This window comes from Fundulus heteroclitus, chromosome 6, assembly GCF_011125445.2.
Source record: "Fundulus heteroclitus isolate FHET01 chromosome 6, MU-UCD_Fhet_4.1, whole genome shotgun sequence".
Taxonomy (NCBI): Eukaryota; Metazoa; Chordata; class Actinopteri; order Cyprinodontiformes; family Fundulidae; genus Fundulus; species Fundulus heteroclitus.
The window spans coordinates 5,958,637-5,984,289 of record NC_046366.1 but is presented as its reverse complement, the minus strand read 5'-3'; the positions used below and the strand labels follow the sequence as shown (position 1 = coordinate 5,984,289).

General features: G+C 38.7%; 1 protein-coding gene across 1 annotated transcript in view; it reads right to left on the bottom strand.

Moving 5' to 3' along the window:
- The window catches only part of LOC105925191 (BMP/retinoic acid-inducible neural-specific protein 3), a gene marked incomplete at its 5' end in the record, with an annotated part of 37,434 nt that extends 16,008 nt beyond the window's left edge, over positions 1–21,426 (bottom strand). Inside the window, 3 exon segments of the mRNA XM_036137926.1 lie at positions 6,754–6,859; positions 18,658–18,866; positions 21,224–21,426. Of these exon segments, the coding sequence (XP_035993819.1) occupies positions 6,754–6,859; positions 18,658–18,866; positions 21,224–21,426 (518 nt within the window).
- Positions 21,427–25,653: the final 4,227 nt, after the last annotated feature.

Here is a 25,653-nt window from a genome sequence, read left to right as displayed (position 1 = left end):
ATGAAATATATCACTCTTTGTCTAATGAATGTATATAAGAAGTTGATGCTCCTATTTGTTGAGATGCACCTTGGCAAGCTAGTCATCAAGTGTGGGCGCTCTCTATTCACAAGCAAATCAATGGCCACATAATGTTCATTCACATAGTTAATCATCCAAAGGCAGCCGCAAGCAAGTTTAAGTGCTAATACTCTGCAGTGCATGTGCATACCTTTCTGCAGGCTAACCCTTCCATATAGCAATTTCCCTTTTAAAAAAGAATTATGGAAATCAATTAGATTTGCTCAATGACCTGTAATTGTTCTTGTATAATCATGTATGAAAGATGGTAAACTGTAGAGCAGCAAAATGATCATTAAACTATTTTAAAACAGGCAAAAATAAATAAATAAATTCTCTGGGTTACAGCAAATTGTAACCATGATTCTTGAATGCGATACACATGTTCATGCTGTTATTCAGGAGGTTACTAAGTGTGTATTAGTCCTGTGTTACAAACGGTCCAACACAAACGGGCACTCTGCCCTTTGATTAAGCTCTTCTTGCTCATCCAAAATCTTATGTTTTGAGCAAGATGAAAAATAGCAACAACAAAAAAATAAGGATTTATGTCAGCAGTTTTGAGGCACCGGTCTCAGGGGGAAGTAAGAATTTACAGGCTGATATGCTATATGTTCGGGTCAATAAGAAAAGTAACAGTAACGTCAGAGGTGTCCTTCAAGCAAGAGCGCTGACATTTTGGAAGATAAGCCTCTTCAGTCTTTTTTGCAGAGTGGGATTATTGCGACAGCACCCTTCATGATGAACAAGATGGCTTGACACAGCACGACTTGTTCCCACTGTGGGTAGCAGGAAGCATGCAGACAAACACACAAACCAGAGGGTTTTGCTAAAATGCGCTTATACGCTGCAAAAAGAATGCTATGACTCTGACACTAAATGCTAATTGTGGCGGGCCTTTTACCCTTTCAGCAATTTCAAGGGCGATCATAAATCATTTCAAAGCTTTTTTCCTATAGTGCAACGTTTAGCCTTAATTCAACTGAAAAACAAAGAAATCTGTAACACACACACACACACAAAAAAAAAAAAAACGTACAGGCTGCATAAGTTTTCCCACCCATAAACTAATACGTTTTGAAACACCTTTAGTATTTAAGCATTCAATCTTCTATGGCACAGATTTATCAACATGCCACATCCTCTGTTGGTAATTTGTGCCTACACTACTTTGCAAAAGTTCCTCACGACAGTCATCAGACTGTAACAACGTCAGCTGTTCACATGTCCCTCACAGATTTTCTTTCAATATTAGTCCTGGACTCTGACTAGGCCATTCTAATATGGAAATTTGCTTCAATGAAGTGATTCATTAGGTGATCTAGATGCCTACATTCTAGGAGACACCTGGGGGACACTCATGATCTGGGGTAGCACAGATCATATTTCTGCCACACACATACCTCACTGTGGTCTTCTTTTGGTAATGTTTATACTTGTTTCGGGGTCAAGCTTAGCTCTTGGGATTGTGGGTCAAAGTTAAAGTTTGGCTTCATCAGAATATAAACATCATAAGCAAGCTTTTGGGATATTTAAGCTTGGTTTGTTATTCAATTTTTTTTTAGACTATATCTATCTATCTATCTATCTATCTATCTATCTATCTATCTATCTATCTATCTATATATATATATATATATATATATATATATATATATATATATATTTCATTTTTTATTTTAATTTAGTATATAGAAGGTTGTTATTAAATGCAGAACAACACCAGCGCTTGGCAGAAATTGATGCAGCTCCTTCAGAGTTACTTTTATTCTCCTGGCCGCTGTTTGAGATAAGATAAGACATTCCTTTATCGTACCACAATGGGGAAATTCAGGTGTGACAGTGGGAAAGAGACACAGAGTTACAAACAGTTTATAGTAGTGGAGAAACAAGCTAATCTGATCTAAAGTGAGTTCTAAAGCAGCAAAGGAGGAGCTTTATTAAAAATACAAACATTTTACAGTAAAACAATTAATAACAGAGTGAATATTGCGCAATTATTGAGAATATGGAATACTAATATGGAAAAAGAATAAATATTCATGTTAACAGTGGAAAAATGCTGGAGAAAAAAAGAACACCACCCCATTTACAGAACAATATTAGATAAGATGCATTATGCATGATAGTACAGCAGCACGTTGAAGTAGCTAAGGCATGTGCAAGTAACCTGACGCTTGCCAGATGTATGTTGCTCCGCCTAGCTCCACTCACATACGTCTGGGACATCACTCATAGAAAGTGATTTCTCCAACCAATTTTATGGTCTGGCCAATCAGGACGCAGGGCTGGAGTTTCATGAATGTGACGTAGTGGAGAAGCGACCATGACGTGAGACTGTTTTGATAGCAATGGCGGCTCACATCGAGGAAGCAAGCATTAACATTGATGCTGCTATTTCTTCCGTGTTGTCCAATCTACCTAATATTGTTTCATTAAAAGAACATCAGGAAACACCTCTGAAGGCTTTTGTTGGTGGAAACCATGTTTTCGTCCTTCTCCCGACCGCATTTGGCAAGTTTTGTTTTCCCCGGAGCGGTTAGCGGTTAGCGCTAACCATATTAGGAGGCCTTTACTCCTCAACGCGGTCAGCCCGCCTGTCTTCCCCCCTCTTCCTGTCAGCTCACTGTCAATAAAACACGTGCCACTAGAGCCGCAAACACATAAAAAAAAAAGTTTTGTTTTTTTCCTGCGTCGCTCTCACAGCGTCACGGGTTGGCTTCGGTGTGAGTGGTTGAAATAGTATGTGAGTGAAGCTAGGCAGAGCGAAACACATCTGGCAAGCGTCAGGTTAATGTGCAAGTGCACCTTGGCAGAAACATTCAGCTTTTTTGCTGTCATGTTGATGGGTTTGTAATTCCTCTACAACCTATGGATACAAATAAGCAAATGAAATGTCGATCCTTCTAAAACAGCTTTCTTTGTTTCAAGGTAATTAAATTTACTATAATTGATGGTAGGTGTCTACCAAATAAAACTGCTGAAATTAAATCAGAAGGTACTTTAGCCAAGTATTAGCCTGAGTGTGCACAACCGCAACCAGCTTATTGCAGTTTTTAATATTTTTGCATCACATGCATTTTTCTAATTGTCTCATTTGAAATATAGAGGATACATATCACATATCAAATTGGATATGGGGATAGTTTTCAAAATACTTCTCATTTTCTGAATTATTTAACATTCACAAAAGATTGCATTTTAACAGAGGTGTCGACTCTTTAGAGCAGCGGTGCATGACCTTAAAGGAGAATAAGTATGAAATATTAAAACGTTTACATGAACAACACAACAGGAAGGTCTCACCAGCTGCATTAGTTAATTTGCATTGCAGTTGTCTGGGATGAATAATAACACTGACAGCAGGCATGTAGCTAACCTCTAGGTAAAATGTAAAACATAGCTAAGCTAAACGGAGCCAGAGGTTGTTAGCTTAAAGTCCAACTGAAACAACCCTAAACACCCTGCATTTAACACACTATAATAATTTTGAAGTAAAATCAGAAACAAAAATATGACATGATTTAATTATATAAAAGTCAATAAAAGTAACAATTACCCCTATTGCTGTTAAAATAGTATAACAATTACAGTTACAATGTTATCTGCAACATTTGTTTATTGTTATTTGGATTTTCAAGGAATACAGAAAAAATACCCATTAAATATGGTATTAGATTTGAAATGCTTATTGAGCAAATCAGTATCACTTTTTGACCTTCTACTCTTTACATATTCACACAAATGTAACAATTAGTGACAGCTTGTCAATAACGCAAGGCAAGTTTATTTATGAAGCACTTTTCAGTAACAAGAAGATTCAAAATGCAATAGGGGGCACTGGGGCGCTACCCATATCAAAATTGCAGGAAAAAAACTGTAGATAGTAAACATAAATTACAAAATGAAAAGTAATTATCACACCCGTACCGCCGTAAAATGAGTCTGACTTTTGATTTTTCAGCATTCCCATTGCATTTTGGATTGATTTGGGTTATTTTTTGTGTAGGTCTCCAAAATATTACGAGAGCAGAATTTCACACACCTATTGAAGAACATCACCCTTAACAGTCTGCCACCAACTCATTTTCACGAACAACATCATTAGTGTAGAGAAAGAACCACGGCAGCTCACTGAGTTGTCAGCTGATTCACATCTTCCTGCTCTGATTTGTACAGGAAAAGCCAGCAGAGGCAGCACTTTGACGGTGGAGCTCTGACAAACAGAACTCAATCATTGAACGGCCCGTGTCTCTGAAGCTAATCTTTAAGTGGATCATGTGACCTCATGTCATCCGGGAGGTGTACTGCTTCACTCCTGCAGATCCAGGAGCTTTACTGACCTTTTAAAGTTGCTCTCAAACATCAGCATAATAGCGTTAGCTAGTAGTGCAGCTAACATGTAGTATTGTTCATCGTCTTATTTTTTCTTGTCTGTCTACCTTTTAGGGAAGGTTTCTTTGGATGACGCTTTTGGTTTGTCTTGATAATAAATAGGGTTGCATATGTATTTTTTTTTGACTCTACTCGACATGTTAGTAGAGGTTAAACTTCCAGCAGCAGGGAGGGCTGTGCTGGGCATCTCTGTTATTGCAACACTGGTGACAATTTGGCCAAATGTGAATGAAACTAGTTTTGACACAATGGTATTGATTATGTGAAAAATCTAAATTATTTTGACAACCCTACTAGCTTTCACACAGTCTCAGACTATTGCTGTATTCGTCTGATTTCAACATATTTAATCACACTCTGGACTCAAGTGTTTTGGTGGGCAGAGATCTGTGTCTCCAGACTGCAGTGGCACTCTGGGCGGAGAAGGAGCCGCTCAGCACCAGCGGACGTAACATAAATGGCCCATTTCAGACCCTACAATGGAAACACACCTTTAGTTGGACTGTCTGCTCCTACAGCATTTTTTATAACTAGAACTATGCCCAAACAGCATTTTCCTTTCTTGACAATGATAGAAAATGTAATAGCCTTCTTACATCCAGCAGACCAGCAATAGGCAGGGGAGGGGCCGTACTGCAATACTCTTTCCAGTTTCTCAGGCACTTTCTAATACATATCATTACAAAGGCTTTAAAACTATAGGAATAAATGGGATAACAGTAATTTTATAACCAGCAGCAACCAATAGTTACTTAGAACTCACACCATACCACTGAGAAATACACAGTTTAATTTACCCAGTTGCACGTTGGCCTCATTTAGACAACTTATCCTTACGTCGGCAGAGAGCTTTATTTTAAATCAAAACATTTCTGCCCATATCCAGCAGTCATTGGGCAGGAGGTAGGGTACACCCAGGACAGGTCGCCAATGCATCACAGAGCCCAAATTATAAGGTTTGGTGTAGAATTAACTAGTTGAAGTTTGATCAGTCTAGGCATTTTGAACTGATTATTCGCTGTGAAATATTCCAATTATTTTGTTCTGTTAAGAAGTTACTAAGAAAATTTAAACTTTTAGTGTCTAACAGTTAGCCAGGTACTGTTTTCTCACAGAGCTTTTAAGTTTGCATTTTGCCTGTCAGTATTTTCTTCAGTTGGTTTCCAAAATGCTGCAAGATAAACGATTTCAGATTAAATGTCATTAATTGAGAGCTTCATCAATGCTTATGTAACCAAGTGCAGCCAACCAGACTAATTACCTTTTTGTTAGGAAACTACATCAGCATAGCAAGGCAAGAACTACTTCCTTCTTACCTTGAAGTAAGAAGAAATAAATTTTAAACATGCGTGACATTAGTGTCCTGCTTAAATCAGTCAGCATTAAACCCGCGGCTCGTAATAATAACTGATTTATTTTGCCAGATGAAGTCACATGCTGGCAAAGGTGGATGGTGCTTTTGTGAAATCAACTTCAGTTTGACAAGAAAGATTGTGGCATTTTTAATGTATAATAGAAGAGAGTAGAAATATAATTTATTGTCTCTCTGTGGGGAAATCCAGGTGTACCAGCAGCAAAGTGACAGGCAAATGGGAGCATGCAGATTCACACAAAGGTGAAAATATAAAAACAGAAAATAGGAACAAAGATTTTAGAGTAAGGTCAATTTCCCAAGACAGAAACACACTACAGTCATTCAAAAACAACACACTAAGATTCAAAGAAACATAATACGGAGTAGGGTAATTGAAAAATGTTTCCAAAATGTGCGTTGATATCTGTAGATACAAAAGTTCTCAAAAAATGCCACAATTTGATCTTTCACAGCTGCTCCCTGAGACATTCTGTTGCTGTTTTTCACAACTTTCCCTGAGCCTCTAATGACTTTTTCAAAAAAGTTATTACCAACTACTCTAGCCCCATTTCTCTGGTGATGTTGGAGACTTTTATTCATACTCTACTCAACGAGCAGTGGTTGCTGTTGAGTCCTGGAGCAGCAGCTCCTCCCCACTGAAGCCAGCAAGCCCCCTCCCCGTCCAGACTGCTAATGAACTGCTCAAGCTGCCACTGGCTGATCCCCTCACAGCCAGCAAGGGATGTAAACATCCCCTTTTCTTTGTCTCTAATAAATCATTGCACAAAGATAATTCACTCTCATTTGTTTCCTCCTTTTGGTCCATTTCACTGCATACAGAAAGAATTACGAATAATATTAAAAATGTTTTTGTGTGACTTCCTAAAAACCAAACCACACCAATCTATTACAAATACATACAGCTTGTGATGCTTTACATTTACCTTGCAGCTGAACCTTGTTTTCAGGACTGTGAACCAGGACGGAGCTGACCGTGTCCAGATTGTCATAGTTGCTGCACCCAAGAGGCCCGGTTCTTGTTTCGGTCACCTGAAACGACATTGAATGAAAGCAGAAAGATCAGATCAAAGTCATTTTTCTTTACCCTTCAAATCTACCACAGCCTTGTGTATTGACTTTTCTTTTTTTCTTTTTTTTTTACTTTTTATTCTTTCAAAGCAGGTCAAGAGAACTTATTAGCACATTAAAAGCATATTCAGTCTCAAAGGGATTTGCAATACAACAACACTTGCAGTTTAATAATACAAAGATTTTTAATTATAAACACTTCCTTCCCTAGAGAGAATACTTTTTTTGGTTAAAAAGAAATCAACATCCCACCGAACTTTAAACTAATTCACAAGTGTGAAGCAACTGCCTCTAATATAAATTAGTCCCAACATTAAATGTAGAAATTCAGGAACATTTCTCAGTCTGTATTAGCATTTTTTTATTTATATTTTTTTTTGCACAGAATCCTTCTCGCTTCTCCCTGAATCTTGATGTGTGATTTTAATGGAAGCCCATGTATTGCAGGTGCTGCTTTACATCCCTCATAAAACACAGCGTTCATCTCCCCGCTCTCATTCTCATTCTCGCTGATCCTCAATCTGCCTAAACTCCAGAACGGCTGCAAAGTGGCAAATGAATGGGAGTCAGACTGGCTGGAAATGAATGGAATGGTATCTTTAATCCATCAAGCTGATGCATAACCAGGCTAACACGTTCTCATTTTAGGGTGGGGGCACTTGTCTTCATCAGTGGCCACTCACTTTAGCATCTACGTTTGCCCCTCGGGCTGATTAATGCACACACTCTAATAGCCACTTCAGATGATAAAATGGATGATTGGTGTTTTATACGAGAGGATACACAACTGCCGCTCCACTCTGCCTCCTCACTCCCCTGATTACAGTTCGCCACGGAGCGGACAATGTCTCCAATAAGCTCGTATCGTATGTTTATTAATGTGCTATACAGCCGGATGTTAGCTACAGTAGCTCAAGGATGTGATTTATGAGATTCTGGTTAGAATCAATCAATTCCTTATCTTTCTGTGAGATTTTTTTTTTGGGAGCGTGAACTGCATCAAAGAGGAAAAGAGGGAAAAACAGATCTGACAGTCTTGTGCTCGCCTGCAGTCACAGGAGATGCAACTGTCTGGCCAATTCTGTAAATAAGTATTCACTCTTAATCTGACTGATTAAATAAGCTACGGTTAGAAAGTCCCTGAGCTGGTATTAAGGGATTTGTGAGTCGAAGTTGTCCTCCAGTTAAGTTTCTAAAGTGTCAGAAATAAAAAGTTTGCTCTGGATGAATAAGAACACAGAAAGCAGCCTTTGAAATTATGCACTTTATTATTTTCTTATCAGACTGTTCGATATCTCTACCCTATATTAAATTAGGAAATACAACTGGGCATTTAATTCCCTCACATTTAGCTGAAGATGTTAGTAATTAATTTCTGTTTACGATAATGGCAAAGATGATGCACCAAAAATAATCCATTACATCAAAGCAACTCTAAGATGGTTAGAGCGGCTTTTGAAACTGTACACAATGCCAGGTTTTTGTGATGTAATATAGATTTACACCATCACTAATAACTTCAATTCTTTTCTAGCTTTATATTTGTACGCCCTGTACAACAAGTAAAACAACATGCATTAATTGGAAGAAGCATGCACAAATTAAACTAACTGTGTGCTGGATTGCCTTTCTATTTAATTTCACCATTTGGTCTTCCTAAAGCAACCCCTGCTGTCAACTATAGTGATTCCGAGAAGCCTGGAAATAAAGTTCAGGCATCCTAACCTGGCCTTTGTTGCTTTGCTGCTCATCTTTTAGGTAAAGCTGTATAATCTGTGCGTGGATGAAAGAGTAGGGTTGAAACACAGAATTATTTTGTTCCGAAGAAAAAAAACCTAGGCTTGGCTGAAATCCTCCAAAACCTTGACCGAGAATATTTTTCTTCTCGTCTGATCAAACCAAATGTTGTCAACTTTTTGTCCATAATTCCAAAAGTGTATGTTTGGCACCAAACAACACTGCCCACCACAGAAGGAACACCACACCCACACTAAAAGACGGTGCTGGCAGTATCATGCCCTGGGGTTTCTTTGCATCAGATGGATCTAATGATCTTGTCAGAGTGCAATCAAGCCACGAGGGATAAAATCAGACTAAAGTTTAAAGCTGCTGAAATGTGAGACTTTTACAGGCTCTCCGGGGACTGTTCTCACACCACGGGGCCACTGTATAAAAACCCCTGGCCACGGACAAACGCTCTCTTTTGCCCGCTACTTAGCAGCATTGGGGAGAACACTCATCTCTTTGCCTGTGGACCCTGGAGGAGAATGTTCTACACTGGGGAGACAAGCCACCCATGCTGGCCACAATGGGTTTGCAGACTCACGAAGGTACTAAACTAGGAATGGAGCTATGTCTGCAGCCTGTCTTCTGCGTGAACAGATGACAGAGTAAATTATCCATCTATACCCAAACCAGCCTTGTGATTCTTCTTCCACTGTTGCAGGAAACCTGAGTACGCTTCAGCCTCCAGAGAACCAACACAACCACGGCAGCAAAGCTGTGCGGACGTCCCTGACACTGGAAAGGCCGTGCAGAGAGCCCACGCTGTAACCCCCCTCACAGGCTGAGCGCAGACCACCAGAGACGTGTAAGCGCATCCCAAGCCCTCGGAGTTTCTTTTGAGCTAGCCGCCTGCTCACAGCCCTGCTTCAAGCTAACCGTGTGCTCGCTGTGCTGAAGGACTAGCTTCACCCTGCTTCACCTGCTTCCAACTGGATTCCCAACGTGAACCGAACTGACAGAGAGGCACAAACAGATTTGGCAGAGTTAGGCAGGGAAAGTCTAATGGTTTATTTAAAATGTTTTTTACTGTTTTGTTTTTAGCTTTGACTGAAATAAATCTACTGGAGCTTATGGGCTAGTTTTTGCTAGCATTCTGGAAACCAAGCTTTGCTGATGTGTCTGAGTGAGATTTATGGTTATAACAAACTTAATTTCCATAACAACTTTAAACACTGATGGAATATTAATGTTTGTGTTGTCTGGTCCACTCATTTCGACCAAATAGAGCCTTTAAGTATTTTTAAATCAGTACCGAGAATAACATTAGTGCTATCACCAAGGCAACGCAACTACGGTTTGTTTTAAACATAATGTTTGTTTTTGTTTTCCTCCTCCATCGATCGATAGTACATCATTAATAGGGAAGATCAATGTTGATTTAATGGTGTTTGGTAGAACTTTAGGGTTAACACATCAAGCGACCAATCGCTAGAGTGCCCTAGCTTCCCAGAGGAATAATTGCATTAATAAAATCAAGTGTCCTAAAGGCATTGATTTTCACTGAGCTAATCATTCTTTAAAATGTTATTTTCTCAAATAATGTTTTGTTTAACTCAGGATTTGCATTGTGAATGGGTTGAACATACCAAATGTTGTTATAAATTAGTTAAGCTAATTTGATCTCATTCCACATTCTTCAAGATTAACTTTGGTTCTCTAACTTGGATCTGAATCAGAATTCACTGAATTATTCTGATGATGATTTTCAACTATTTTATTTGTCCTTTTATTTCTATTGTGTGTACATAGTTCCTTATCTTCTATTTATCTTAATTTTGTTAGTAGCTTAGTTAAGTTTCACTAGCCTAGTAGAGAGGATTTGTTGATTGAAAATTAGTGTTAATTCAAATAAACAGTATTATATAGTGATGTTCTCTGGATGTTCATTTTATTTCTGTTAATCAATTTTTGAAGTTGAAGAGAAGTTGATACTTGTTTATTCTATATGTGTGCAGAGTTTGCTGTTAAAAGAATGCCAGTGCTCAAATATTTCCTTTCAACTATTGTCCTAATATCAGCTGTTTGGGCTGATATTCACCGGAAAATACTTAACAGTCCAAAAGTTATTTATTAAACATTAAATAACTTAGATAGACAATAGTGTATTCGGATCAGTTCCAAATAGTCATCCTTCAGTTGAAATTAACTGGTGAAAACTCAAGATGAAGGATAATTTTTAGCATCACACTGCGTCCAAGAATACATCAAAGCTACAAAACAATGACTTCATTTGAAATATAAAATACCATTTTGGAAAGGCCTGATCCGAATCTAGAAATAAAATTGATAGGATATCTTTGATAGTCACCTGAAGAAAGCTGTGGACAAGAAGTGTTGTCACAATCTGAGAGACATTTAGCAAGGTAGAGAGGAGGGTAATATTGTCAAGTCATAATGTGGGATGCTGATAAACTCTTAACAAAGAAGAATGAGTTGTGAAAACAAACTTTAAAGTATCAGTAGGCTGGGATAAGGGTGTGTAGACTTATGCAATCAGCTTGAACCTCTTCTATGTTTCTTTATCAGATTTGTTGTTTTAGTTGAATTGTACAGATAAAAATTCACAGTTTATGTAGAACAAAAGGTTGAAAGTGATTTTACATGGTCCAAATTTTTACATCACAAACCTTGGCATTTTAACAGGTGTGTGTGGACTTTTGAGAGCTACTGTATATTATGAAGGTAAGATATTTACCCGCCATAATCTGTTAACAGAACCCAATTCTTAAAAATCTAAATTATTAAATATTTTATAGTTTATCATTAGTTCCCAAACTGTGATGACTCCATTTATACTGTATATCCCAAAAATATTTTAACTTGAAAATTATTTACCAAACTAATGTTAAATAATTTTTTTGTCGTTGCATTCAGTCATTTTATCAACAGAAGTGGTTTTCCCCTGCAGTCTCTAAAAGTATTAAGTTTATTTTATACAAGCTACTTATTGTCTAATGATTTCTGAATAAAATCTTTTCAACAAATCTAGAAAAAAACATTTTGATTGAGGTCGCTACAGTATACTATAATACCATACACTAATTTGACTACCCATAATCGCAAAGGTTTTCATACCCCTTGAACTTAAATCAATGACCTCTAGCCTTTGACTTAACAAATGTGGCCTTTTTGGAACAGTTACAGCTCCAATGGGAGGATATAGATCAAGCTTTTTTCATGTAATATTACGGCCCATTCAAAGTCCAGACCTAAATTGATTTTCCCAGACACTCTATTCATTCCGACTGTGCTTGAACTATTTAGCGCAGTACAATGGGCATAAATGTCAGTCCCTAAATATGCAAAGCTGGGGTAGACGTACCCTGGAAGACTCGCAGCTGTAATTGAAGTGAAAGGTAGCTCCACAAACTGCTGACTCGGCAATGCACCGTATAACCTAGATGCATCTTGAATTTAATATTCACTGGTATTATTCTGCTTCCAGGAGACAGTTACCACTCTACGCAACAGCTCAGGTATTTTGAACAGCTCTAGTGTGTTTGCAAGGTGTACATGTCTTGGTATATTTCAGCCCCACTTTGTGATCCACACAATTTCAACAGGACGGCAGTAACATTCTTATCTTATCTAAATCGCGCATGGATGTAACTGCTAAGATTATTTTTGCACTTACTACGTTTCAATAAAAGAATGTTGTTTATCTCTGCTAGATTCTGCACAATCCAGCTACAGTCCTCCATATTTGCCCTTTTAGCTAAATGGTCCAGATAGTGTTAACCTATAAATCAAGGAACTCGCTCTATAAATCTAAAGTAGGATAACCAATGTGATTTCTTATAATATCCTACGGGCTGTGTCTTGGAGGTGATTATTAAAGCGCAGAAATAAAGACTTTAACAGAAGAACACAATTAGCAGCAGGACTAATCTTCGCCCCGGTTTATGGGATTAAAAACTTGTTCTGGCGTTTTACTCAAGCAAATTAATTCTACCCATTTAAATGTGAAGGCTGTACAGGAAGGTGCTGGGTGATAATTAAATTGTTTTACTTTATGGTGTCAAAGTAAAGCACGGCAGGAGAATGGGAACAGATTACAAATAAATCCCAATCGAACTTTTTTATCTGATTACTAAAAAAAAAAATCTTGTTTTATATATTTTCTGTATTATTGAGTTTATGCCAGATGGAGATGGAGCATTTTTCATCCTAACATAGTGATCTGTAGAATTTTGCTAAACAGAGCTCCAATGGTAACCTAAAGAAAAATCATTGCTGTTCATATCACTATATTGACAAACTGGCTGTTTGTTTTTCTAATAAATATAAAAACAAACTACCAACACCAAAAAAGTCTTTGCAAAGTTTTTTTTTTTTTTAATAAAACGAGACTTTGACTGAGATGTGGGTTACCAGCTCTGTAACAACTAGTCAAAATAATAATATGGCGATTACATAGAAAAATGTATATCCACTGCTGTAGTTTAAAAATAAATATTACATACAAAGCTATTATGATCTCATTAGATTTACATATTTTTCTGACAAATCACTGTTTTGAATTTGTACAAAATGAGATACTGTGCCAACATACATGCTCTGATTTGCTAAACATCTTATAGGACAGTGATGAAATGTAACCTTAATTATTCCAGAAGTCTGCAAAATACAATATCAAAGCAAAATTGGCCAATGCCAGAATATTCCATTCCCAGCTATGGAAGCATCACTTATGCTGCTGTGCAAGAGTTGGCATGTTATTGACACCAAACTTAAAATTAGTTTATATTTTTATTTGGCTGCATCATCTCGGTGATTATTTTGTTAATTTCAATCTTTAAACTGAGTGAATTTATTCAGTGGGGAAGACAATCCTGTTGAAAGAAATTATTGCTTGTAGCAAAAACACGGTTAGCACAGTTAGTGGCGCCCTTACTGCCCCTACTGTAGACCTACAGTTTGTCCACCTACTACCAATAGGACGACACTTTGTTTTCTTCTATTAGCATTTCACAAGCTTACAGCATACAGTGGGAAGAATTGTTAGCTAGAGTCTCGGGTCTTTACAATCTCCTCGGCTCAACCTCCAGGTTTTTTTTTTACAAGGTTTCTGCCTGGGGCTTCAGGTAGCCATGGCATAAATTTGATTTTATGTACAATTTACTATTTACTATTTGACCACATGTTTAGGGCCACTATCCCACTGAAAGACTCAATGACGGCCCATTTTCAGATACTGGCAGAATCCGCAAAGTTATTTGTATTATTTGAATGCTCTGGTGTTTTGATGCCATGCAGTCCAGGAAGGTTCCCAGGGGTTTTCCAAAAGCAACAGGCTTAACAGTGGGTGTGAGGTGCTGTTCCACCCGGTAATCCTTTGTATCCCACCAGACACACCTGAGTGTTTGTTGCCAAGAAGCCCAAGCTGCCTTGTGACCAAAGCACATGGAGCGATGTAGTTAAAGGCTCGGCACAGATGAGTTACACTTGTAATGGGCCAACACATGGGTGTACTGTAGGTGTCTAATGGGTCACTTCAAGCTCGTCAAATATTGACGCCTGGTCAGATATTGACGCGACAGGGCTACGTCTCTCGTCATATATTAACGCACAGGGTGCAGGACAGGTTGCAGACATTGTGTCACGTGACAGGCAGGTGACCTGCAACAAAACTTTTAGCCCACAAAGTTTCTGTTGGTAGTTTTAATAGTGTATGGTAGCATGTATACTAGTGTTTCTTTAGATTTAAGGGTTAGGGTAGGGGATGGGTTAGTGTTAGTTTTGCAGTTAATGTAAAATTTTCACGAATTCCCGCCACAACCTCTCAAGCACCCTGCACATCAATAAATGATGAGAGGGGAACCTCCTGCGCGTCAGTACCTGATGCACAGGAGGCTGGACCAAGCATCAACTTTTGACAGGTTGAGAGTGAGACTGAGTTGGATGGAAGGACTGAAAAGTCCTTTTGCAGGCATGCCTCCAGACATGTTATATGTATTATTATAAAACAATGCAAAAGGAAGATCAACTTAATAACAATTATGTATCTGTTGTTATTTACATTTCATGAAAAAAATGACATGAAATGTAAAAAATGTTTATTCTCTTCTCTATGATTAATGGTGAAATGTTTTTAGGCCTTACAGTGAACAAACCCTTTGCATAATTGCTTAGCATCTGTAATCTTGTTTTTACTGGTATTTTGACATTTCGTCTTAGGGGATAAGCTTCAAGTCTTTGGATTTGAAATGCGTCTTTGCCATCCTCCTAATCTTTAGCTCCCTCCACACATTCTTTATCAAATTCAAGTCAGAACTCTGGCTGGGTCATCCCAAACCATTAATTTTACTTCCAATCGGAAGAAACATATTTTTTTAAATTCAAAGAAGACTTTAAACGTAAATCTGCCAGGGCAATTTATAATTATGGGGCTTAACTGTATGCAGCATCTAATGGTTTTCTTGGAGACTCGTTGCGCCCCAGAGGCCACTTTTATCTGAGGTTCTCTAACAGAAAACTTCTGAGATTATTTAACTCCCTTACCATCCTGTTCCCTGTGGATGGTGGAAAAATGAGGATGGGTCCTCCTCCAGCCTAGCAATCAATGGCTAAAAGAAATTGGGCCTCAGTATCATGTCACACTTATTCCTCAGTGAAAGAGAAGGTCATGGATTACTAATTAGATGTTCATGTAATGTTTAATCAACCTGAAAAACAGGACATTATAGGTTTATATAGAAATGTTTCCCATACATCGACTCGAGACCTGCCAAGGAAGATAAATCCTCCTACCCCTTAAAAAAAAAAAAAAAAAAAAAAAACTCACGCAGTGACCACCACCAGCCTACTTCATGCACCTACAACCAGTGTCAAGCTGGTATTGCAGAGCTAAGTAAACATTTTCCCATGACTGACTATTCTATCAGGGATCGATAAAGTAGCAATTGGAGCCCATATTTTCCCCAATGTGGAAAATCCGGACAGAATGTCACAATTTACAGTGAACAGTTAAATCCAGAATCTGCCAAACAAACAGAACAGCAGGGGGCTCACCAAATTTAGTAGGGTGGCCAGAGTGGTGCCAGAGCTAAAGATTGGTCATCGTTTCATATATTAAGTGAACCAAAGAGCCAATTGTGGCTCTGGAACTGCAGGTTGCAGACCCCTGATCCTATCTCAACATGGCTGGAGCTAAACGTGAAACAGATTATTTCTTTTAATTATTGTTAGATTAAAACTGTAAAGCTAAAAAATATAATTGGCCCAAGTGACCTATCAGTTACGATATCTTTGTCAGCATATATCATCGTAAGAAATGTATTTAATATCATGTCTTTAGTACTGGGGCCATAACAGGGGCCAGGACCAGTTGTACGGGGGCACCGGCCCCTGTTGGTCCCTGTCTAGAACCGCCCCTGACACGCAAAAGCCGTCAAATTGAAATACGCAAAGAGCTGATCACTTATTTTGACCAAACAAGTGCAGCAACTAAAGGCTCCCTCCCACATACTTGTGGACATGAGTCCAGACACGCAAAGTTCTTGTTTTTACGACCGCGGTCTCCCAGTGATCTGCTCGGCAGGAAGATGCATTCCCATCAAACTGTTTTATATGTGACTCAGAGCTGATGTGCTGGGCTGCTCCTAACAGGCCAGGATGGACGGCGTCACTGGCTCCCCGTGCCGCGCATTGACAAGTGGGTCCGCGCTGGAGAGGAAACGGCTCTAGGTGCCGACTAGCTTAACAAACATGCTGCTATTTCCCCCCGCTTCATGCAACTGGCAGAAAGTGAGGGAAATGTATTGATTTGTCACATGAAATGTTGACGATTGGTGCGCTTGACTGTGAAGAATAAAACATCCGTGAACAGTGCCCACGGCTCACAGTATGCGCACGGAGCACCTGAGCAGCCGCGGCAGCAGACACAAATTAAAAGTGGAGGGTGGGCTTTCTATTTTTTCAGGGGTGCACACATTTTATGTGCTTCAGGCTGGACAGTGGCTCTGTGGTCACTCCTACAGTGCACCGAAAAGAAATTTGCTCAATAAAATCCCACAATCTAAAATGAACGCTGTTGCCAATTGGTCTTTTTGTCACGTTGGGTTGGAAAAGTAGCTTTGGGAGGTTGTTGTGTTTCATTTGGTGAATTTTTAGAAAGAATTGATAGGAAAATAACATCAAAATAGTTGTCACTGTGTGGCAGAAATAGTAAGTAAAAACTTCTACATTTTAATAAAATGACATCTTGCCATGATTTTATATTAGTTATATATATAGTTATATATATATAGTTTTATATTAGTTCATTTATTCTGAAATGTGTGGAATCTGTTGAACTTGATATAATTAATTATTAATGGTCTCTAGTTAATCAAGTGTCACTATGAAGTGGTCAATGTCAATTATAAATGCCCCAAATAGGTTGAGATCTACTGAATTTTATATTAAGGTAGATTTACAATTCATGTTGGGAGGCTAGTCATAAAACATGCAGTGGTTGCTATGACAACATAATTGGGAAAGTGATCTTGTGTGTGCAGGTTATTTGATTGTCTGATTGCACATTTTGTGTGGAGCCTTAGGCTGGGATTTTGAGATTTGGGCTGGATTGTCTGTAGTTGGACAGGTTTTACTTTGTGTCTTTGGGTTAGAAACAGTCAGATCTGGCAACACTGTGTAGTGCTGTGTCCATTCACTGAACTCAAAAGTGAAGAATAAGTACAAACAGATGCTTTGATTAACATAAGCAGGGATGTCAGGCTAAACAGTGACTGAAGTAAACATTCATACTAGGCGAGATAACTACAGCAGCTCAGGAGAACAAGGACCAGAACCGAGCAGTGTTTCACTGCAAGGTTTTGCTCCTTGTGCTTTCTAGCCGCCTTAGCTAACCCTCCCAGCATGAATGTTTACTCCAGCGTTGGATTCAGTGCAGAAATTAATGACGCTGCTTCCTGCTCGCTCTTGTTTGCTCAGTTGTCACTTCTTGTATTTTTGGAAATAAAGTCTAAATATCCATGCCGCACCAGCGACACTGACCACAGACATCTCCAAGTAGGCTATGAATGTAGTGACCCGTCCCCCCACCTCTCAGTAGTTGGCTAACATGTTGCCAACTACTGTATGAACATGTATGAATAACAGAAACATGGCCACACTGAAGTAAAAAAAATGAAATAAATAAAATAGCAGCTTCCAGTCCAGGGCAGGCACGACCCCCCAATGTCTGGCTATGCTGCCGGGGCAGTGCCCGAATATGTGGGAGCCTAGCCCAGGCAGCTCAGGTATATGTGCCATATTGAAATATGTAAGATTATGATTTACACACTATTCAGGGTAAATAATTATCACCTTATATGTGAGATTTCCAGTATGAGGGACGTTTATGATTTAGAGACTGACACCATGCTACGCTGTACCATACAAAGTGGCTCTGCACTCTCCACCACCACAAGTAAACTCTCAAACTATGGGAAACACAGTCACTGACATTTATTTTAGAGGGATTGTTGGGGGTACCAAGCATTGTGTCATCAGGGATTTCAGTAAAAAGTATTTCTTAATGTGGTATTATTCAGATGGCATCTTTCCTTATTCCCCAGCGGGAATATGCTGCAGCAATGACAGCTCAATTTAAGCCTTTTTGCACTTCGTTACTAGGGGCGCCAACACATACGTAAACATCTACAGTTTATGTTTATTCTGGTTATCAATATGAGCACTGGGTCAAAGATAACCCAGTAATTTAGGATGGATATATTGGGTCATACTGGGTCAGTTTCAACCAGCATGTACTGTCGGTGTCTATTTATTGAGCAGTTGTTAAGTTTCAGGAACAGCCCTGAGAAAAAAAAACAACAAGCTGCCCTTGCGTCAGTGTTTTAGATCCAGCTGTTCCCTAGTGTGAATGCTGGAGGCTAACAAACCGCGAGGCAGGAGGGCAACGCAGCAGCCTTTGGGCAATGATGGTCTCACATCCTATCGGGCCGCCGCTGTGCTTTCATACTTTCACATACCCGTATAGCGGTGGAGGCTATCTGGAGGTGGTGCAGCCTGCGCAGGGTGCTCTCTCTGTCGGTGAAGTAAGAGGCAGCCAGCTGGTGGAGGGCTTCCAGAGTCACGGCCCCGGTCGTGTTCGGGTTCCTGCTGCTGCCGTCGGCCCCCGCGGCCGACGACTCCAGGCTGAGCTTCCTTTTGTCCACAAATATTGTCAGAGACTCCTCCCCTGGTGACAGTCAGACAGAGTGGTTCATTAGCTCAGACGGAGCGGCACTAATCACCCTTCATTAGTATCTTTTCAGATAGAAAAGCACAGTGGTGATTAAGTGTTGTGGGGAAACTGATGGCTTGGATGATTGGGGGAAAAGACACAAACAAGGTCTCTGCATCTATTAGACTCCTCATGAATAAATAGAGGTTATTTGAGATCACTAATGAAGTTACCCTCATGATCGCGATTATCTTAATCATAATGGACAGAAAATAAAATTTGAAGAAAACTATACGGATATCAGACTAGCACTTTTCTTTTTGAAACATAGAAGTTGGACAGCAGAAGGATATTTTTGTTAAATTGTATTTAAAGTACGCAGCCAAATAAAAAAGGAAATGAATGTATGAAAAAACAAGATTTTCTAAACAAATATACTTTGCATTGGGTCTCCAACCTCAGAACAAGGGTTGAAGTCCAACATGGTCACTACATACTGGGCGAGTCCTTCTAGCTTTTTTAAATGGCTTCTTGGCCAACATACTCACAACCATATGCTTATATCTTTCAAGGAAATTTTTAAGATTTTTAAAATTTGGATCCAGGCAAGATAGGTAGAAGCGGTTCTGTCAAGGATCCAACTTTTTTCACTGTCTCCTTCCTTTTTACAAATATGAATTTAACTGTATGGTTTCCATGAGAACACAGAGTGGCACTGATGTTGTCAGTGCGTTAAAAATTGACAACTGTGAACACGTTTGTTACTATTAGTGATTCTGCAGTTGCTGTTTGTACTCCAATCTCCTGATTGGTGATTACACTACTGTCTGTGCCGTCTCCTTAAACGCAGCTCTTTATTTTGTGTTGAGGTTTGCAGTATCTGGTCAGATACTGTAAACCTTGTAGAACTTCTGGTCAGAAAGTTAAGGAAATATGCCCGGAAAAACATCCGTTATATTTGTTTATTTATTCCTGTGGGTCTTGACCTGATGTTGAAGTTGTTCTCTGACAAAACTGTGCTTGATTTGCCTGCAGAATTTTATTTTGGAATCCATTAAACTGTTTGGCAATCATTTCAAATTAATATTAACCTGGCTGCCTGATTAGGTTAGAAAATGGGAGAGCAATGTGGGGGAACTATGAACTAATCAACTGGCCTCAAAAGCAACAACAAATACAACAATATCTCAATGTTTTAAGCCAACGGTTTAAATTTACTTTCTGCCCATAAATACAAGCTCCGGCACATGACTCACTAAACTAGTTGCTCCTTTTAACTATTATTACATTCCTGCCACTCAATTTCCAGTCTGATTCCTTGCCAGCTAATGATGTCTCAGATACAGTTGTTGATGTAATAAGCATATTAAAAGCAGGAGCAACAGATAGATACTGCATGACAACTGCATGTTTTGGGATGTTGCTGCAGCACGGTGGTTGGTCCAAACACCCTCATCTGGTGAAAAACTGATATTTTTCTCCTGTCCGCTAAGAGAGACGGAACGCTATTATCGCTTAATTGAAAGCCGGCTTTGCTTCCGGTGCAGTTGCCCCACTTGCTCTATTTTCCAAGCGACTATGCCTAAATGAGAATATCAGTGAGGTCCACATTCCATTACAACTGGAAATAATTTTTATCTTCATTTCCAGATTAATAACACTAGCTTTGAAAAATAATGTAAAGGCATAGTCTTTGATTCAAATAAACATTCTTATCTCCTGTTTTAATGGATAAAGAAAATACTGTACAACATCAAATTATGAAACAAACTGTGACAAGGAGAAATAACTAACTTTTATTCAGGTTTAAAAACACTGTCAAATGACTGTGATAGGGATGATGGGGAAAAACACTGTGACACCTACCTGTATCATGTCTGAGTATTTGATTTGAAACTATCTGAATATACACACTTTTTATTGTACCTGATACAATGAGAATAGAAGGCATTTTAAAGAATCAATGTTCATTTTCAAAAATATTAAAACTAAATTAAAGTCATATTTTTACATGTTATTTTTTACTAGGAATAATGTAACGTTAAGCTCTAATTTGTAAATATTTAGCAAAATGATTACCTTATGAAAATGTGATGAATTTCCATTTCTTTAATTCATGAGTGCATATTAAAAAACTCAAATATGTTGCTGTTTTCTCTGATGTATTCACTGCATGCTAAACCAAGTGTTTGGACGTCTTTGTGAGCCAAACAACAGCCTTCTGAGAGAAAAAAAAAAAGCATTTTGTGATTTGTTGCTTGGCAGGCAGCAGACGGTAAAATCAGTGGCACATATGCTGGAGAAACAGAACAAAATCACATTAGAAGCCATGGGAATCAGGCCTGCTTTGAAGCTCAGGCTGCTCTCAGTACCTCCCAGGGTGGCGGAGAGAAGGAGGTGGGTGCCGTATTTCTTGATTAGGCTCTCTGTAATCATCTGGAGGGTCGGCCGCCGCCCCAGCTGGCGGATGGTGTGCATCAAGTCTGGGTCGAGGGGCAAAGCCAGACCGCCGCTGCCACCGAAACCGTCCCGCTTTTCCACCGCCAGGCTGTTGACCTTCCATCGACCAAACTCCCTGAGAACACACAGTATTAAGGCACAATGGATTAAAGGTGCCTAGTCACCTGCTATGACTTTATACATTTCTATGCAGCAGCTCTCTCTGGTTTCATACAAATGTCTTCCGATTAAATTATTGCAGCCCTGTTGGCTGATTACCGTATTTTCCGGACTATAAGTTGCTCCGGAGTACAAGTTGCACCAGCCATTAAATGCATAATAAAGTAGGAAAAAACATATATAAGTCACACTGGAGTATAAGTCGCATTTTTTGGGGAAATTTATTTGATAATATACAACATCAAGAAGAGACATGTCATCTTGAAAGGCAATTTTAAATAAAAATAGAAGGGAGGCAACAACAGGCTGAATAATTGTACCAGTGTTTCCCGCAGCGCTATCTTGGTGAGGCGGCCGCTTTGCCAAACTCACGCTACCGCCTCACCAACATTCCAAAAAAAAATAAATAAATAAATAAATTCGATATGCTTGCATGTTTATTTTACGGTAACAGGCGTTTTTTTGTTGTTGCTTTCGCGCCTGCATATAGTGAAATAACAGGCGCTCCGCTCCACAATATTCAATATTGAATTGTGCTGGTTCATATTTTGCAGCATTGCACCCATGAACTTGAGGGTATTTTATTGGAATTTGATGTGACAGACCAACAAAAGATAGTACATAAATGGAAGTGAACAGACGCATGGTTTTCCACATTTTTAGTAATTCAAAAGGTGAATCATACCCGGCTTCAACGGGTATGAATACTTCTGCAAGGCAGTACTCATCTATTCTAGTATTGTACTTAGTTACGTTTTTATTCACACGACTTACTGACTAAAAATGTAGATTTCAAAACACAAAGAAACCCCCCCAGACTGGAATCTGTCTTCTTATTCAGCTGCTGCCACCATTTGCAGCTGTGCCTGTCTGAAACTACTGAAGTTGCTCATATAGGCAGAGCAAAATCTGTTGAAATTCCAGCAAAGATGAAAACACACAGGCACACAGAGGTGCAGGTCGAGCTGACAGCAAAACTCCATGAAATTCTGCTGAACTGGAAAGGAAAATGAAGTAAAAGGTAGCTGCTTTACTATGTACTGTAGGCTGTAGAAAGAGCTCTGAGCTTAAAAAAAAAACTCGACTTGACTTCATCTGTGTGCTACGAAAAATGATTTGCTCTTTCCGGATTGCTTCTTTGTTGTTTTGTTTTTTTACTCTTAAATCTTTCAGATCATCAAATTAATTTTAAAATCTGGCAATGCTTTACAGGGGTCACCAGCAAGGCACAAAAAAAAAAACAATTTCCTTCAATTTATGATTTCATCCAAACCAGACTGGCTCTGTGTGAAATGTTCTTGGCCAGTTTTAATTCTGAAAAAGCCACTGGCTATAAAGGTCTGGCCTAACCTTTAAAATCAGGAAATCTCTTAAATGGAACATTGAGGGCATGAAAGCTAAAAGAACCAAACAAGAAAAGGATATTTGCCCGATATAGAAAAATCCAAAAATATGTGAAGTAAAAAAGGCATGGAAAGGGTTACAAAGTAATTTTAACAAAGATAGAACAGGATACCAACAGTCTAACATGGTGCTGTTTGATGACGTTGGACCAAATTTACAAGTCCTGAGTGAGTCTCAAGACTTGAGTCCAAGTCTAAAACCTTTAATGCTGTGTCCTAAGCAAGTGATTTGACCAAGTATGTCATTTATTACTATGGCAAAAATCTTTGAATTTCACAATTTTTAACTTAACTTTAAAACGTGTCTTTTTTTGTTCTCAAGAATAACCGGCAAGGGGAACTGAAGTTCAAAAAGCCAGAAAACCTGTCTGGATGTTGCTCTTTACTATAAATATTCACCAAAACAAAACAAAATGACCAGCAAACAATGAAAAGAATCAGCTGGAACAATCCATAATATGTAGTAATATAATAAAAACTATCTCCATGGGATCCAAAAGCAATATTACCCACCTGGTTATAAATTATCATACGAGTTAGTAACATCAGATCAAAAAACTAACATATCAAATTAATTATACAACTGTATAAAGGTAAACATTGTGATCAAGTTAATTTTGTTCCACATGTTTAAGGCTCTGCTATTTCCCAGCTTAGATGCACTAACTTTGTTTAGGTTCAGGAACACAAGTAAAAATCTGAGGAGTTTCTTGATTTTGCTTAAGGGAAACACTGGTAATGTTATTATTTTAAGGTTAGCAGGGTTGTCCGTCTGATTTTAAAGCCAATCTGTAATCCTGTTGTGTTTACAGCTGAGTCAAAAAGCTGCTACTATCCAGGCTTCATGATTAAATTAGTGAATGAAAAGGAAAGCAGAGCTTGACTCCATGCTAGTGAGCTAGTTTAGCCACTTGATTCAGGTGTGTAGGGCAAGGGACGCATCTAAAAGTTGCAAGACACCGGACCTCGAGGATTTGAGCACAATTTATTGCAAATTTACTGTTGTTGCTATACTCCAGTACAAAGTTAACCTGGCCAGCCATATTGATAATCTGTAGCGCTCTAGTTCTACACATTATCAGTCTGGGACTGATCCATTTAAATACATTTGTGGGAAAACAGGTAATTTCAGCAGAGCTCTCTGAGCAGATTGGGCGAAGTGACTCCTGGTGCCTGCTTACCAAAGGTTGGTTTAAGCCAATCATGGTATTAAAGTAAAACTTAGCAGCAGCTGCTGTGAGAAACCACAAGAAGGTATGCTAGTCAAGGCGCTTCTTGCGTTCTTCTTGTACTGCAACGTGATTGGCCTGAACCGTTTTTGGTTCAGACAAAAACAGTTGAAGCCTGAGCGGTATGAGTTGGATTCTCGTGTGTTTGTGAACGCACAAATACCGGAAAAATTCATCTTGCAGGCAGGGTTAGTACAAAGTATCAATATAGCATGAACTGGTTGGACTGCAATAAATACTGGCTAATTATGTAAGTACCATATATTAAGGCTCTCTATGGTAGGTATATAAATGATAACATTGGTTGTTTAATGCAACATATTAATGTAAAGTGGTGGTTTGTAAGTTTTCAATAAAGCAAAAGCGGAAAACCATGAATTATCACAAGTCATTTTGTTATTCCTAACATTAGTGCATTTGCCATGTTTTCCTGATATGCAGCTCTAGTTTGGAAGGATTTTTTCTAAGAATAAATCAAATTATTATTTGAAAACGGTATTTTGTAGTTACTCAGCCTATTTTTGTCTGATATTAAAATTAGGTTGAGGTGCTTAAACATGTCCTACATAATGTTAAACATCAACTTGTTTAGGATGCTGTAAATCAAAATGTTACATTTATTTGATAGCTGTTTTTGAAAGTGATGTTTGAACCACTTCAAAATAACAATCCTTTTAATTTAAATGGAAATGTATAACCATATTATAAAAATATATCATGAAAAAAAAACATCATCCTTATAAGAGACTACAAAGACTACAAAGCTGTGATTTTGAATGTGGTGATGATACTACGTCTTAGTATGTCTCCACAGCTGCAATATGGCGGACATGGAGGCCCTGCAAAAAACAGTGAGGGGAGCTTTGACGGTCAACTGAGTGTCTTTACCCTCTCCCAAAAGGATCTGTTTTTGAGCCGCTGCAGGAACAGCACTCTGATGATTGTCAGAGATACCGCATTCTGTCTCTAACCCTTCCTTCATGTCAGTCACTCATCATAAGACATCACACCATGTGTGAGAGAGAGCCGTCTTTTTAAAACATGATTTACTGTTCTATTAAAATGATGGCAAAATGATAATGGATTTGACATTTTAAATGTTCTTTAGCATCTTAGCAATTAGCACAGTCAGCATTAAAAAAAAACAGAACAATGTGTACCTTCTGGGGAATCTAGACTCTCGCTTTTACATAAAGCTAAAAAAAAAAAAAATTCAAATTAGAGCGCCTCTAAGTTCCAGAGTTTGAAAACTTCAAACAATGCAACAAAACAGATTGGCTTTTCATTGGTCAGCCTTTTTTGTCTTTCCCACTCTCTCGCAGCCTCAAGGAATGGCAAACAAATGACGGCATGTAGTAGTAAATACAGCATGTTTTACATAGATCCTGATATCTCTCTGTTTCCTCTTACTTCACTTATACAGAAAATAGGTAACATTGATTTCTTCTTCCCTCAGTCAAAGCACCAGTGTAGGACAGTATTGCTGTTAGTAAAACCCATTCGAGCATATGTGTGGTGACTGCACTAATTGGAAACTTATTGGAATTCAGA